The following is a 12,724-nucleotide window of genomic DNA, read 5'->3' as shown; positions in this document are numbered from 1 at the left end:
GTAGATCAAATTTTTACTCATTTAATACAATATGTATCACAACCTTTGTTTAATAATGCGGTTTGATTAGAAAATGTTCTCAGTCTGAGTTTTGATATGAAATATAAAGATTTCTAGCTAAAAACAATCCTCAATGGATCCTACAGGCACCTGTTTTTTTTTTTTGTTTTTTTAATTTTAATTTGTTTTATTTTCATTTTTCAGCTTCACACCAGAGACCATAACAGAACTGTGTTCGCACAGCAGAGTAGAAAGAACGTTCACAGTCTCGCGTCAGCCAGGTGATGGAGGATTTCACACCGGAGAAGGCGTGGAGAGATTACTGGCTTGTGGAAGCAAGGTGAGCCCAAGAGCTGAGCTTGTGCGATATGAGCTTCTTCCATCCCGGTAGTTCATTAACATTCATGAGTGAGCGCAGGCCCAGCGTTGATATGAGCGGTGCTCAGTCTTTCTGTCAGTCGTTATCTTCTTAGAGAGAGCAACACGGATCCATAGGATTTGAAATTTCTAATTCCCCCCCCCCCCCACCCTCAATCTCCTACTAAGAAATGAATAAAAAAAAAGAATCATGCTTTGGTAACGCAAGAAGTGAGACAGTCTGAGTCACAACACTAACATTTTCTGTTAGTAATCACCTGGAATTCAATGATAAATCAGACGCACGTGGACGTTAATCACTGGAGACGTCCCGGACAGCACAAAAAAGGACAAACATCCCAGGAGCTCTGCTGACTTTCATCCCAAGACACAGTGTGTAAGAGTTTGAAACAGTGATACCGCCAAAGAATTGTTTCCCTAAGAAGACAGCAGCTGATGTTGGATCATCTGCATGATTCAGTACTGTAAATCGGGATGGCTACGTATGATACACAGTTTATCATGTACGAAATAAACTACATAGAACTTTAAAGTCAGCAAATTGCAGCATTTACAAATCCCACTGGCTATATTTACCTGAACATCCTCACTTGGCAGCATCTTAACCTGAACTCTATTTTGTTCTCATCAAAAACTGGACTACTGTCCAGATAATCTAATCCAATATCCTTGGAAAAATAAGCAGACATACAAACATTTCTCACCCACACAAGCTGATCCTGGCCGTCACTGACCTATACCTCCCATTCACTGCATCAACGCATGTTTTCCTGACCATAGGTTTACATTAAAAGTGCAGTCCTACCACTAATAACCTTTCTGGCAGATTGGACAGCTGGTATGATTTTCCAAAGATTCAACAAAGCACAGCAATACAAAACAAAACAAAACAAAACAAAACAAAAAAAAACAATGTTAAAGGATCTGAGAAAATGCCAACCTTGTTACATTCATGTTACACCTTACCTAGGTTCCCTCTCTCTCCTTCCTCTGCCTCTATTCAGTCTGTCCTATCTTACCAGGTACAGGTAAGAGTTTGGCCTTAAAGCACTTCAGTTTGCATGTTGCTGCTCCCTTTTGAACTTTTTTAAAAAAAAAGAAGGTAGTTCTAAATACGAATGAGTGCGTTTCAAAACCTCTTTATAACGGGTTTTCCAGAATGGGAAAGCTGAGCGCCCAGTTGCCAGTGAAATGCAGGTAACATGGCCTCCGCTCAGTAGTTCTGCATCTCCACACCCTGTCCCCACCGTTGATGGCCATTTTGCCATTGGCCCCAGGATCTGTCCGTCAAAACACCTGGCACTCGAGACTGGTTTAGGCTGTGTGAGAGGGTGGTGTGCGGCCCTCCCAGTATTTCTCGTAAGCTGCATGGAACATCTCTGTACACTGTAGCTTTGCGTTCAGCCGGGAGCAGATGAGGAACGAGCCGCCCATCTTGCGGTGCAGCGAGTACGTCTCCTCGGGAGGTGGGGTGAGCCGATGTTTGAGCATCACGGGGATAAGGTTGTGGATTCTCTCCGTGGTGGACTGGGAGCCAAAGTCAAAGACCTCCTTGGAGGCAAAGGCCTCACCAAGGATCATCACTGCATCCACATGGGCGTTCACCATAGCCTGGTGAGGTAAAAACACAGAACTTAAGTAAAACCTTTATACTAACTAGTGTGTGAATGTGAATGTTTACTGAAATAAACACAGCATGGTTTCTAATATGAAACAAGAAGAAAGAGAGCTACATGGGTAGTTACCTTAGACTCATATCCAGTGAGGAACTTCATTTCAATAGATTTCTTCAAAACTCCCTCTCTGTTGCCCTCGGCAGCCGAACGGATTATCTACAACCACCAACAGGGTCACAAACGTCACGAACCTCGCTACGATCTCTCTCATTTTCTCAGACACTGACATCCACAGTTTAATTGTCCATAACTGAGCTTGTAGGCATAATGAGGAATTTGTACTTTCCACTGTGTCTATTGTGATCTGACATACGTAAGTAGGTTTTTCAGAGCTGACAATTCACTGCAACTGATCTACAGTACATTCATTTACAAATGAAAGCAAACGAGCGTGTGTGTCTTGACAGCTGGGGACAATAAAAATATCTAAATGCAGTGTGTTGCTTTGTAATTTGTAATGAACGCCTGCACAGTCATTAAGTTGACCATTTACACCAAAATCCATCTTGTTTGAATAGTACTGACTATAATGAAGCTGCCTGGTCTTACCTCTATGTAGACGTCTGTGAAACTCTGATCAAATCCTCTTGTAGCGCCGAAGTCCAACAGCGCCACCTAGAGAGAGACAAACCAAATATCATCTCACATATCTCACTGTAACGGCCTATCGTAGGCGCGGTGAAGCTATTTTGGGACATTTATCTTGTAGAGAGACTCACCCTGTGCGTCTGAGGGTCATAAAAGAAGTTGGACCAGTTTGGGTCGGTCTGCATGTATCTGAACTCAAAGAGCTCTCTGAGACACAACATCAAGATGTTCTGGCAGATCTGAGACAGAAACAAACATACATGAGCTCTGCTGTGGTAAACTGAGCTACATCTATTCAATTTTTAATAATTCTTAAGGCATGGCTGTGTGTCTACGAAGAAAGAGAGAAATGTAAACACTGTGGAAAGCAGGAAACAAAAGGCAAAAAGGGGCAAAGGCAGTTCTCTTTCCTGCCACTAGAGACCCATCCATCTATTTTTTGTTCAGAAACAAACTAATTCTCAACCTTTCTCTCTCTCACAAGCATGCAGCTTCACACGCAAGTTCCTCCACCTTTAGTTAACTAAATATCTACAGGTCCCTCTATTTTGCCTTATTTATTAGCTGCACCTCATTCTTCAGCTCCTGTGAGAGGCCCTCAGCCTTATCCAGGGGAAATCCAGGAACGAGCTCAGTGGTCAGGACATGGCTGCTGCTCAGTTCATCTATCACCTCTGGCACATAGAAGAAAGGATGGTCCTTCAAAAGCTCCCTGAATAAGACATGAATAGTTCAGTTCTGCACATACAGTACAATGTTTGAGTATGCAGCAAACACAGGGTCACAGGTAACAGAATGCCATCACAGAAATGGAAAGTACAAAGGTTTGTGACACTTGGACTTGGCTCACACATTCTCACACTCAAACATTTGCCAGATGATACCTGAATTTCTTCGCACACTGGGCTTCTCTAATATAGTCGCACTCCAGCGCCAGCTCTTTTCTCATGACATCGATCAGATGCTCTGGAAACAGACCTTCAGAGACAAAAAGAAACAAAAGACGAGCTGTTACAGGAGCACACGATTCTATAGAGAGGAGTAATAGACGGGCCGAGGTAAAAGGAGAGAGCAGAAGTGCATGTGTAGGTGTCTGTGAATGTAGAGGAGTAAGCCTCTTTGGGTGTGTACCTTCAGGCAGGGCATTGCTCATATTGAGCACTGTCATCAGGTTGTTGACGTCACTGTTGATACTCTGAGCCACACCGGGATACTAGTGATGGAAACAATAAAGTGCATTGTAAATTAAGGGAAGTAAAAACCATCAGTGTCATCATTACTATTGAGTTTCTATTAACAATCTTTAAAATACAGTAATAGTAGATAGTAATCATCTTTATTGTATAATGTAATTACAGCTTTCACTAAGACTAAGGTTAAGATTAAGATTCACCTACAATTATTACAACAGCTATTAGATTGTGTAATTAGTTGTTAAATGCAATAATATTTAACCTATAAACAGAGATGACAAACAAATACAAAGTGACGAAGTGTTTACGTTACTGACTACACACATGACCGCAGCCTACCTGTATTTTCATGGCCACCTCCCGGCCGTCCTTCATCCTCGCCAGGTGAACTTGGCCGATGGATGCCGCAGCAAACGGACGCTCCTCAAACGATTCCAGCTTGTCTCTCCAGTTGGGACCTAAGTCACTGTTTAATGCTTTCTACAGACAGACGCAAACAGATGAGCTTTCTGAAGCCTGTTATTTTCAACTTAATAGGCTGCTGTCACAAATGTGCAACAGACAGATCATGTAAAAGGAAGAAAAGGCCCTTACCGTCATTTGTTTGATTGGCATGAAGTCTGCACTTTGTCTGACCCGCTCAAAGATTTTGGCAAGCTGAGGGTTGATGAATGCATCATCTGAAACACACAAACACGAATAGGGAAATATGAGAAATGAGTATAACAAACTTTATAATTAGGTTTTTAATAGTTTTCAAATGTGTCATGGCGACACTATTTTGGACTGGTGCTAAAGGCTACAGTGGTTGGATGCACAATGATCCAGCCACAAACTGGATTCCTGCCCTTGACAGATAAATGTCAGCAGTTGGCAAAGACCACTGGAGTGATTTTTTATTTTTTTTTTATCTGTTAGATGTTCTCAGTCAGTGAGACTACACTTAGTTGTCAAATTCAATAGTTTTAAGTCTGCAGGAAGAGCGGTGAGGTTTGTGTGTATGTGTGTCCAATTACAGAAGATTACTGTGACCTTTTTGTCTATAATTTAGGAATCAATTTGTCACCACTTCAGAGATAAGAGCGACGCTCTGCCAGTTCTGCAAATAACCGCACACAAGCACAAGGTCAGCCCTCTGTGCTGAAACCTGATTAGCAAACCCTGGGCTGCTAGTGTCCTTCTCATTCCTACTACCGTTTTTGTGCTTTGTTACATTTACTACACTGCACTGGCTGTGTAAAGTTTGCACTAACATTTTTGCCAAGGGACAAAGGTCATCACCCAAGGTCAGGCAGCAGTCACAAAAGTCATAAACAAAATTAATGATGTGTTTACTGCGGTTACCCGAGCCCGCTGCACTAACTCTGTGCCAGGATGTTTGCTGCTGCTGGCCATACAGTCTGTAACTTTGTTCTGTAATCTGTGGTGTGTGCAGCAAGATAAACAAGGATAAAAATCATACTGCAACCTATTCTTAGCTTCTGATACCTCTGTGTTTCTATCTGTGTGTGGTAACACGACAATACTCTGATGAAATTATACAGAGGAAAAGAAGATAAACCTTTATTCGTGCTGCAGTGGGGAAGTGTGCAAGCAAATAAACAGCCAAGACCATCTCAGTGCACAAATAAATCATTTTTCTTTTATCTTCTGTCGTTTTTATCCCCCTCCAACTCAATCGCTGCTCACCTTGAATGCTCAGCATCTGCCCCAGTTTTAATGCAGCTCCTCTTACTTTGCAGAGGGTTCTGACGATGCGCTCAGCATTGGCCTCAGACAGGAAGGGGCTGGAGTCTAAAACCGCCTTTTTATTATCACCTGCGTGTGACGAAACAGTATTTTACTCAGAAGACAAAGTGAACATGCAAAGACTGCATCTATACCAGATTCTCAACTTAACTAACATTATTATTTCTCAGTCTCCACAGGCGTAGCCACACCGTTCCATGTATATACTGCAGTACGTGCATGTGCGATGTTTATATGTGTCAGTAGGGCATCGGGTAAGGTGTTTTGGTCGAATCTGACGCTGCCTTTAAAGGCTTTAACAGTGATTTACCACACACACACACACACACACACACACACACACACACACACACACTGTTCCTGCTAGGATTAATACACACATTAAGACACCCAGAAACAGATGCACAAATGCCACAGCCATACGCTATTTCAGGATTAGCTGGCTCACAGTACAGAACAGGACGATCAAGCAGAGTAAATTAGTTGGGGGAAGCGATATGTTTGTTTTGTATCCTGTACCGATGTTTTGTTTTTGTCTGCTGCATGGAAAAGATACGCATGACGGACGGGTACTGAAAACAAATCATGTTTCACAGTGTTGCTGTTCGATCTCCCCTACTGTGTGATATTGTGTGCGTGTTTGTGTTTGTGTTTCTTACCTTCTGCACCGTTGTGTCTGATGGTCTTCTTTGCAACTTCTGCCAGGGCTCCAATACCCAAACCCACAGCCAGACCTGGTGGAAACACACAGAACCAGTCAGAACAGGGGCACAGTCAGAGTGGGCCGGTTTATTATGTGCTCAGTACAAAACTAATGATTTTGTCACATAAACTCAGTTTTAGTTAAAGAGAGAGATGTAAAATTGCCCTCGTGCATCGACAGGCAGCAGCCTTACTGCTGAAATACACAACGGCTCTGAAAGGTTTGAGGCTTTTGGCAGAAAACTAAGAAAAGAAAAGAAAAAAAAAAAAAAAGCATGACTGCACAAGTTGAAGACTGTTTGTTAGAGAGTCTCTCCATGTCCAGCCTCCATGTTACATAACTCTGGATGACATAATCAGTTAGTCAGCAGTCTCTGAGGGGACAGATCTGAGATGCACTGGTAGATGGACTAAACTGGAAAAACGAGGGCTTCACCTCGTGAATTGCTCCCTTTAATTTGTGTGGTGTTGTCAACAAAAAAAAAAAAAAAAAAAGGGGAAGGACAGACCAAGTTCATGTTCCTCCACCTCCCCTTCTATTTTCAACACCTAAATGTCGCCACTGTCAACATGCTGAATAAACCCAGCTCTGCCCTTTGTGTCTCATTGACTGTTTACATGTACTTTAGTGACCAGCTTACAGTCACCTCTACCGTGTAAGCCGCCTTTCTGCAATTTGACTGAGGCATTAGGGAAACTTCAAATCCTGTTGCAGAATGCTGTTGTTTTCTGTTGTGTATGAGAATAAACACATTTTGAATCAGCTCTTTGGAAAGTTTACATACGGCAAGTTCGGGGTTGTGGACGGATCTGACTGCTCATCTGCTGCATACATACAAAGATTTAGAATAAGCAGGTTACTTGAGGACATGTAAACACATTCCTCGATTACCTGCGTCACCCGAATTTTCTGAGTAACCAGATAACTTCAGCGCATGTAAACACACTGAATGTTGGCCTCTATGAGTGGCATGTTTTCGCAATGATTGTTCTGGCTTCTTTATTTACATTTGTGCCACCTGCTAATCTCACCCGACATCTGTGTAAAATAAAGCTACGAGCTGCCGTTTAAAACATACCTGGCTGTAATGTCCAGGTTTATATGTGTTCCCACTAACAGGCAACGGGTTCAAGCAGAAGATTAACTAAGAGAACAACAAGCCTTAATGCACACTCATGCTGAACTCTCCCTCGGCCTCAGTTCGTAAGCGTCTCGCTGAGTAAAGCTGCAGCTGACTGCAGAGACGTGATTTCATTTGGAAACACACAGGCTCATTAATATGCCCTTGGGACGCTCGACCTAATTTCTTGGAGTGTTAACTTAACGGCAGCTCCAGAAAGACACTTGACATTCATTAGTTAGATTCCCGTGTGTTGTGCGTTCCTCTTCTCCCCCCTCCAACTGCGTATTTTCTCTTAAAAAAAAGTCATGGACTCACAGGAACCAGGTGACCCCAGCTTTTACCAGAGCGTGACAGATTACAGGTGGGCTAAGGAGTTCTAGTATATAAGATTCAGACACAGATGAGATGTACTGTACCTCCGAAGTTGGCCAGTCTGCCGAGCCGAGTCACTGGCACCTTCCTCTCCCTGGCTCTCTCACTCAGCTGACGAAGACAGAGACCTTTACATTAACCTGGCAAAGTGTGTGTAGAAAGGTAGAGGAATGAGGACTGAGCAGTTACCATCTGTTTGTGTGGTTTGATCTCATCCCCCTTGCTCTGTCTTGCTTTCTCGATGTCTTCGGCCGTCAGCCCCCCGACGGTGGACGGGTCCTGATGGTAGCTCCTGAGCTGAGTGACTGGATGTTGACAGTACAGCTGTCCCCACATATGTCTGGTCAGACTGTGGTTGTAGCGATGATAGTGTCTGATGAAATGTCTGCCACACACAAAGCGGGAGAGATTACTTTAATCTTCCAAAGAGCAGCAAAAGCCTGCTGTTTAGTGTAAGCTGCATGTGAATAGGAGACTGTTTCTACCTGGCATCTTGGTGGTAAGATCTGGTGTGCCCACTAAACTGTTTGCTGGGATCTTTGTATCCCTCAAACAAAGACTGCTTCCCGCTGACATGGTTCGCCCCTGCTGCTGCACCAGCACTACTTCCTGGGTGATCCCCTCCGACGTCCACACCTTCCTCCCTGAACTCTGAAGCTTTGAACGCACTGTCATCCCCGGAGAAGTCAAATTCCGACTCGGACGAAGAGCTCTGCTGCTGACCAGACAGCTCCTGCACAGACAGATATGCATGTAGATACGCTTTTACAAAAGAAAAACATACAGGAGTCTCCCGTCAGTAAATGCAATTCTCAGTTCTCCATCAATACTAAGAACAGTTACACACCTGAAACTTCGTCATGGCAGCGGAGAGGCTTTGCTCTGCAGCTGACTGGACTGCAGCGCCAACTCCTGGTGCCCCTGGGTTACAAACACCAAAGAAGCCATTTATACGTGGTATAAGTATTGTATTTGTTTGATGGACTGCACGTTAGAAAAAAATATAACTTGAAAAAAATATATATATAAAATAAAACTAGCAGAGCATCCACCAGTTTTGCAAAGGCCTTTTAAAGAAGGGGCTACTTTTTTCACCAATACAGTGTTTCTGTGTGAGCAAGTGAGCCAAAGGTTTTAATGCAGATGAATGTGAATGCTGAGGAGGCAGTTAAAGGTAGCGTCAACACACATATATTACTTAATATTTTTTTGTGCAGGGTACAATCAACTTACCTGTTCCATTGCGCAGTGCATTGGTCTGTGTCTCTACGACGGCCTGGCTCAGCTTGGCCAAACCTCGCATCAGTAACATCATATCACCTGCCATGATGGACTAGAGATGGAGACGGGAAGAAAAAGAGAAATAAAAAGATGAAACACAGAGGACTTTATAGTAAATATTCAGGTTAGATATGCTCCAACTCCTTCCTACACATACACATGACATCAGATTCCTCAACATTTGACATGAGTCTGTCTGGGACGACCAAAGAAAGACGGGAAACTAAATGGAAAGTGACGTAAAACCTGTGGTCGTCATGCTTTCTGCTGCCAAAAAGGTAATAAGCAGCTGTCACATCTTGAGATTACTTGAAATTTTAGTCTAAAAATACTCATGACCTCCATTCCCCGTGTTAACGCACACTTACACACACACATGAAAGGAAGGAAAAATACTAAGCATGCATGGAAGCTGTGAAGATATGTGTATGCAGTCCAGGAATTGGATCTGAAAATGTCACTGGAAACTAAGATGGAGGTTCGGGAGCTGCTGGCTGTCGCCTCTTCAAACTATTTCTGTGCACGACCAAATGTGAGTGCACGTGCTTGGTTTGCATTCAAACTTCACACTTCACAAAGCCTCCTCTTCTCTCCGTTTCTCTTGGGAACTGTGAGACCGTTAAACACTAAAATACTACACCTCGTTTCAAATCATCTCTTTTTTTCTTTTTTTTTTTATTTCCTTGACAGTTACGACAAATATCAAACATAAAGCTTAAACTGTGACGTGACATTGCTTGTGCACGTAACTCAAGGTCCATTTAAGTAACAAATTCATGTCTCCAACTCTTATCTGAAAACAGCATTCCTCTGTGCGGCACACTGTAACGTTACTGAGTGTGTTTATTACTCTGCTACAGGTGCTGTTTTGTGGGTGTGACAACATGCTTCAACACAGCTCTGCTGGGACAGGTGCCAATGGAAAAAGCTCTTGCTAGAAGAGTCAAAGCAATACGTGAGTGTGTGTGTGTGTGTGTGTGTGTGCACTGCAGTGCACATACACCCAGTGAGTCAGTAAGTGGGTCAACTGTCCTCCTTCAGGCCAGCTCTTTGTTTTAAGAACGTGGACTGTAGACCAAGCGTGGGCACACAGCACACCAACAGCATGTCCTGTTAAAAAGAGTTGTTTTTGTGGCCTTAGGATGAGCATATTATTACTAAATAATATGACTGTGTCAGTGCAACCTTGGATAATTATCAAAAACTAATATAATTCAAATCATGTAGCTACATTTGGTTTTACACACATATGAAAACACATTTTATTTTGCCGAGTCGTCGTTTTACCCAAACCCGGAGATGCTGCGATACTTTCTGCTAAGCTAGGAATTTAGATCTGCACAAATAAATAAAAACTTCCAGTGTAATATGTTGCACAGACGCGAAAAATGCATCAAAGTGAAATGTCTAAACACTGTCCAAAGCTTCAACATGTACATGCACAAATTTCACTTGCTAAATCTGAGATCAATGGGGAGAATCTGCTGTTTATTGCCAAACTTAATTGATGTAGCAACTTCTCATTTGTCAGTGTGGGTGTGTGGCATGTCAAGGCACAGACAAGCTTCTTCCATTTTCTGTATGATTTTTCTTAGAATAAAAAACAGAAGAGAGTTTTAAAGAGAATACACGTGAAGACCTAACTAATGGACCTACAAAGGAGAAGAGGAAAACTAAAAGGTCACTTTTGATGACCAGTAGCCAAGAGGACACCACAAGGTATTAGTGTAAGCATACAGACTGTGATTACGCATGGTATTGTATGGCGAACACACATTAACACTCCTAAGCCACAGCTGTTGTCTCGGCTCTATCGCCGTCTCCACATAAACTGTTGACTCACTGCTATGAAAATAGCCAGGCGGCACAGCCTGAGTGGGAGTCTATATCTGAACCCTGTTCGGTACACCTCATGCATTACTCAGCCTCCCGTCACTGCCCTCAATAGCCGAACTTGAGGTGAAAGTGGGAAATGTTTCCCTCGTTGCTGTGGAGCGTCAAGCCACCGAGAAGGGAAACGTGAGCAGCTGCATGTTTCCTGCAGGGACCACCAAACAGGAGCAGAGTGCGTGTTTCACTTCAGTAACCTGACAAATCCTTGTACAATCACAATGACTGCAGTAAGATGGAAGGCAGGGACGTGGGTGTCTGATCCGTTATGATACTGTAACAGATCAATTCATTTATAGTTACTGCAGTGATGCTTTAGTAAAGAAAAATAAATCACTTTGCGTCTTGTTGAAAAACTCCTGTCAATCTTTTAATACAGGGAAGGCAGGGGGAAGTTTAATACCACTCACACATGGGAAAGCTGAGGAGGTGCACTGACATACAGGTAGGGCAGACACACACATGCACATGGTTACTGGTTCATAATAATGTAGCTCACAGTGAATGGGCCACATGTAGTTAACTGTGTCATCAGCAGGTACAAGTGGAACATAATCCCTTCAAGGATTGTGCAGTTATAGTGTTTAAAAGTACACTAACATTGCCTCATGTTAGTACCACATTAGTAGAACTTGAAACTAATGTAATCAGACCGATTTGAACCGAGATTCAATGAGAAAACTAAGATTAACGCGACTTTTCTTTCACCCCCACTGTTTGTTTTCAGATCCAAGCGTTGCTGCAGCAGGACATGACGTAGTCCACAGACAATAGCTCACATTTAAACCCTTTAACAGCCTTTAACAAACCTTCAGTGTTGTTACACAGCTGCATGTCGCTTTTTTTAAACACTTAAAAACCCAGAAATCCTTCAAACGTGCAAACGTGGCCCATTTCAGAGCAGCGATGATCAACTTCCTCATCTGCGCGAAGCCATGAGGCTGCAACAACAAACGCGCCCCTGCGTTGTTTACGTGTACTTGTTTACATCACGGCTGTTGCATATATAAATATATATATATATACACGCACGTATATATGTTTCTGTGTTTCTATGCATCAGGCGTGATAAAAACGTGTCCTGCTTCTTGAATAAATCACAGTTGCTTTAGTCAGTGGAGTTTGGAAAACAGCGTCAGCACGCTGCTGCTGCTGCTGCAGAAGAGGAGCGCGCATGTCGGGACCAGTTCGAGGTCGAAGCAGCTGTGATCGGGATCAGACCAGGGGCCTAACCCCCCCCCCAAAAGAAAGGCCACTGTTCCGGACATAGCTGTTAGCTAATGCAAGGTAATCTGTGCTATCACTTCAGATACTCACCAGCAGCTGTCGTGCGGGGCGTCTGCGTCGTCACCTCGAACCAAACGCGTTATTTATTTAGTTACTGTGCTGCAAAACGCTTGGAGAGGACCGTCCTCCTGGTGACACGGTTTGCGAGCAGCAGGACTTGCAGGTTGTGTGTGTGTGTGTGTGTGTGTGTGTATTGGTTGGTCCTCCTGCTCCTGCTCCTGCTGCTGCTGCTGCTTCTGGCAGCGTTTAATCCAGTTTGTCTCTCTCTCTCTCTCTCTCTTTCCACCATGAGGTCAAACCTTATTTACCAACTCCGCGCAGCAGCCAGAGCCGCGCATTGACGCAACCCACACCCCCACTGTTGCGCAACAGACGCAAACTCTGAGCGTCCGTGTTGGGGACAACAACGACAACAACAACAACAACACGCGCATCATCACCCTCCTGAAAGTGCAGCTCACAGCTGCACATGCAGTGAAAGTCT

General features: G+C 43.5%; 1 protein-coding gene across 1 annotated transcript; it reads right to left on the bottom strand.

The window, feature by feature from the left end:
- On the bottom strand, positions 1–12,502 carry coq8aa (coenzyme Q8A, genome duplicate a). Its single transcript, XM_026341315.1, has 17 exons — positions 12,271–12,502; positions 9,016–9,115; positions 8,630–8,703; positions 8,268–8,515; positions 7,972–8,167; positions 7,827–7,893; positions 6,244–6,318; positions 5,525–5,653; positions 4,430–4,515; positions 4,175–4,315; positions 3,774–3,855; positions 3,527–3,620; positions 3,213–3,354; positions 2,774–2,881; positions 2,604–2,669; positions 2,124–2,210; positions 1–1,989 (listed from the first exon to the last, which is right to left on the bottom strand). Exons 2-17 carry the CDS (start codon positions 9,107–9,109, stop codon positions 1,693–1,695), a joined length of 1,986 nt encoding a protein of 661 aa, XP_026197100.1. The 5' UTR covers positions 9,110–9,115; positions 12,271–12,502; the 3' UTR covers positions 1–1,692.
- Between the last annotated feature and the right edge of the window lie 222 nt (positions 12,503–12,724).

The sequence above is a fragment of the Anabas testudineus genome, chromosome 24 (genome assembly GCF_900324465.2).
Source record: "Anabas testudineus chromosome 24, fAnaTes1.2, whole genome shotgun sequence".
NCBI lineage: Eukaryota > Metazoa > Chordata > Actinopteri > Anabantiformes > Anabantidae > Anabas > Anabas testudineus.
This window is presented reverse-complemented; position numbering and strand designations above follow the sequence as displayed.

What these genes read in the sequence shown, in the direction of transcription:
- coq8aa (XM_026341315.1), bottom strand. Translation starts at nt 9,109, where the DNA reads ATGGCAGGTGATATGATGTTACTGATGCGAGGTTTGGCCAAGCTGAGC. An exon ending in TCAAACCACACAAACAGATG is followed by an intron (nt 7,894 to 7,971) that starts GTAACTGCTCAG and finishes TGTCTTCGTCAG; the next exon opens with CTGAGTGAGAGAGCCAGGGA. An exon ending in CAGACTGGCCAACTTCGGAG is followed by an intron (nt 6,319 to 7,826) that starts GTACAGTACATC and finishes TGTTTCCACCAG; the next exon opens with GTCTGGCTGTGGGTTTGGGT.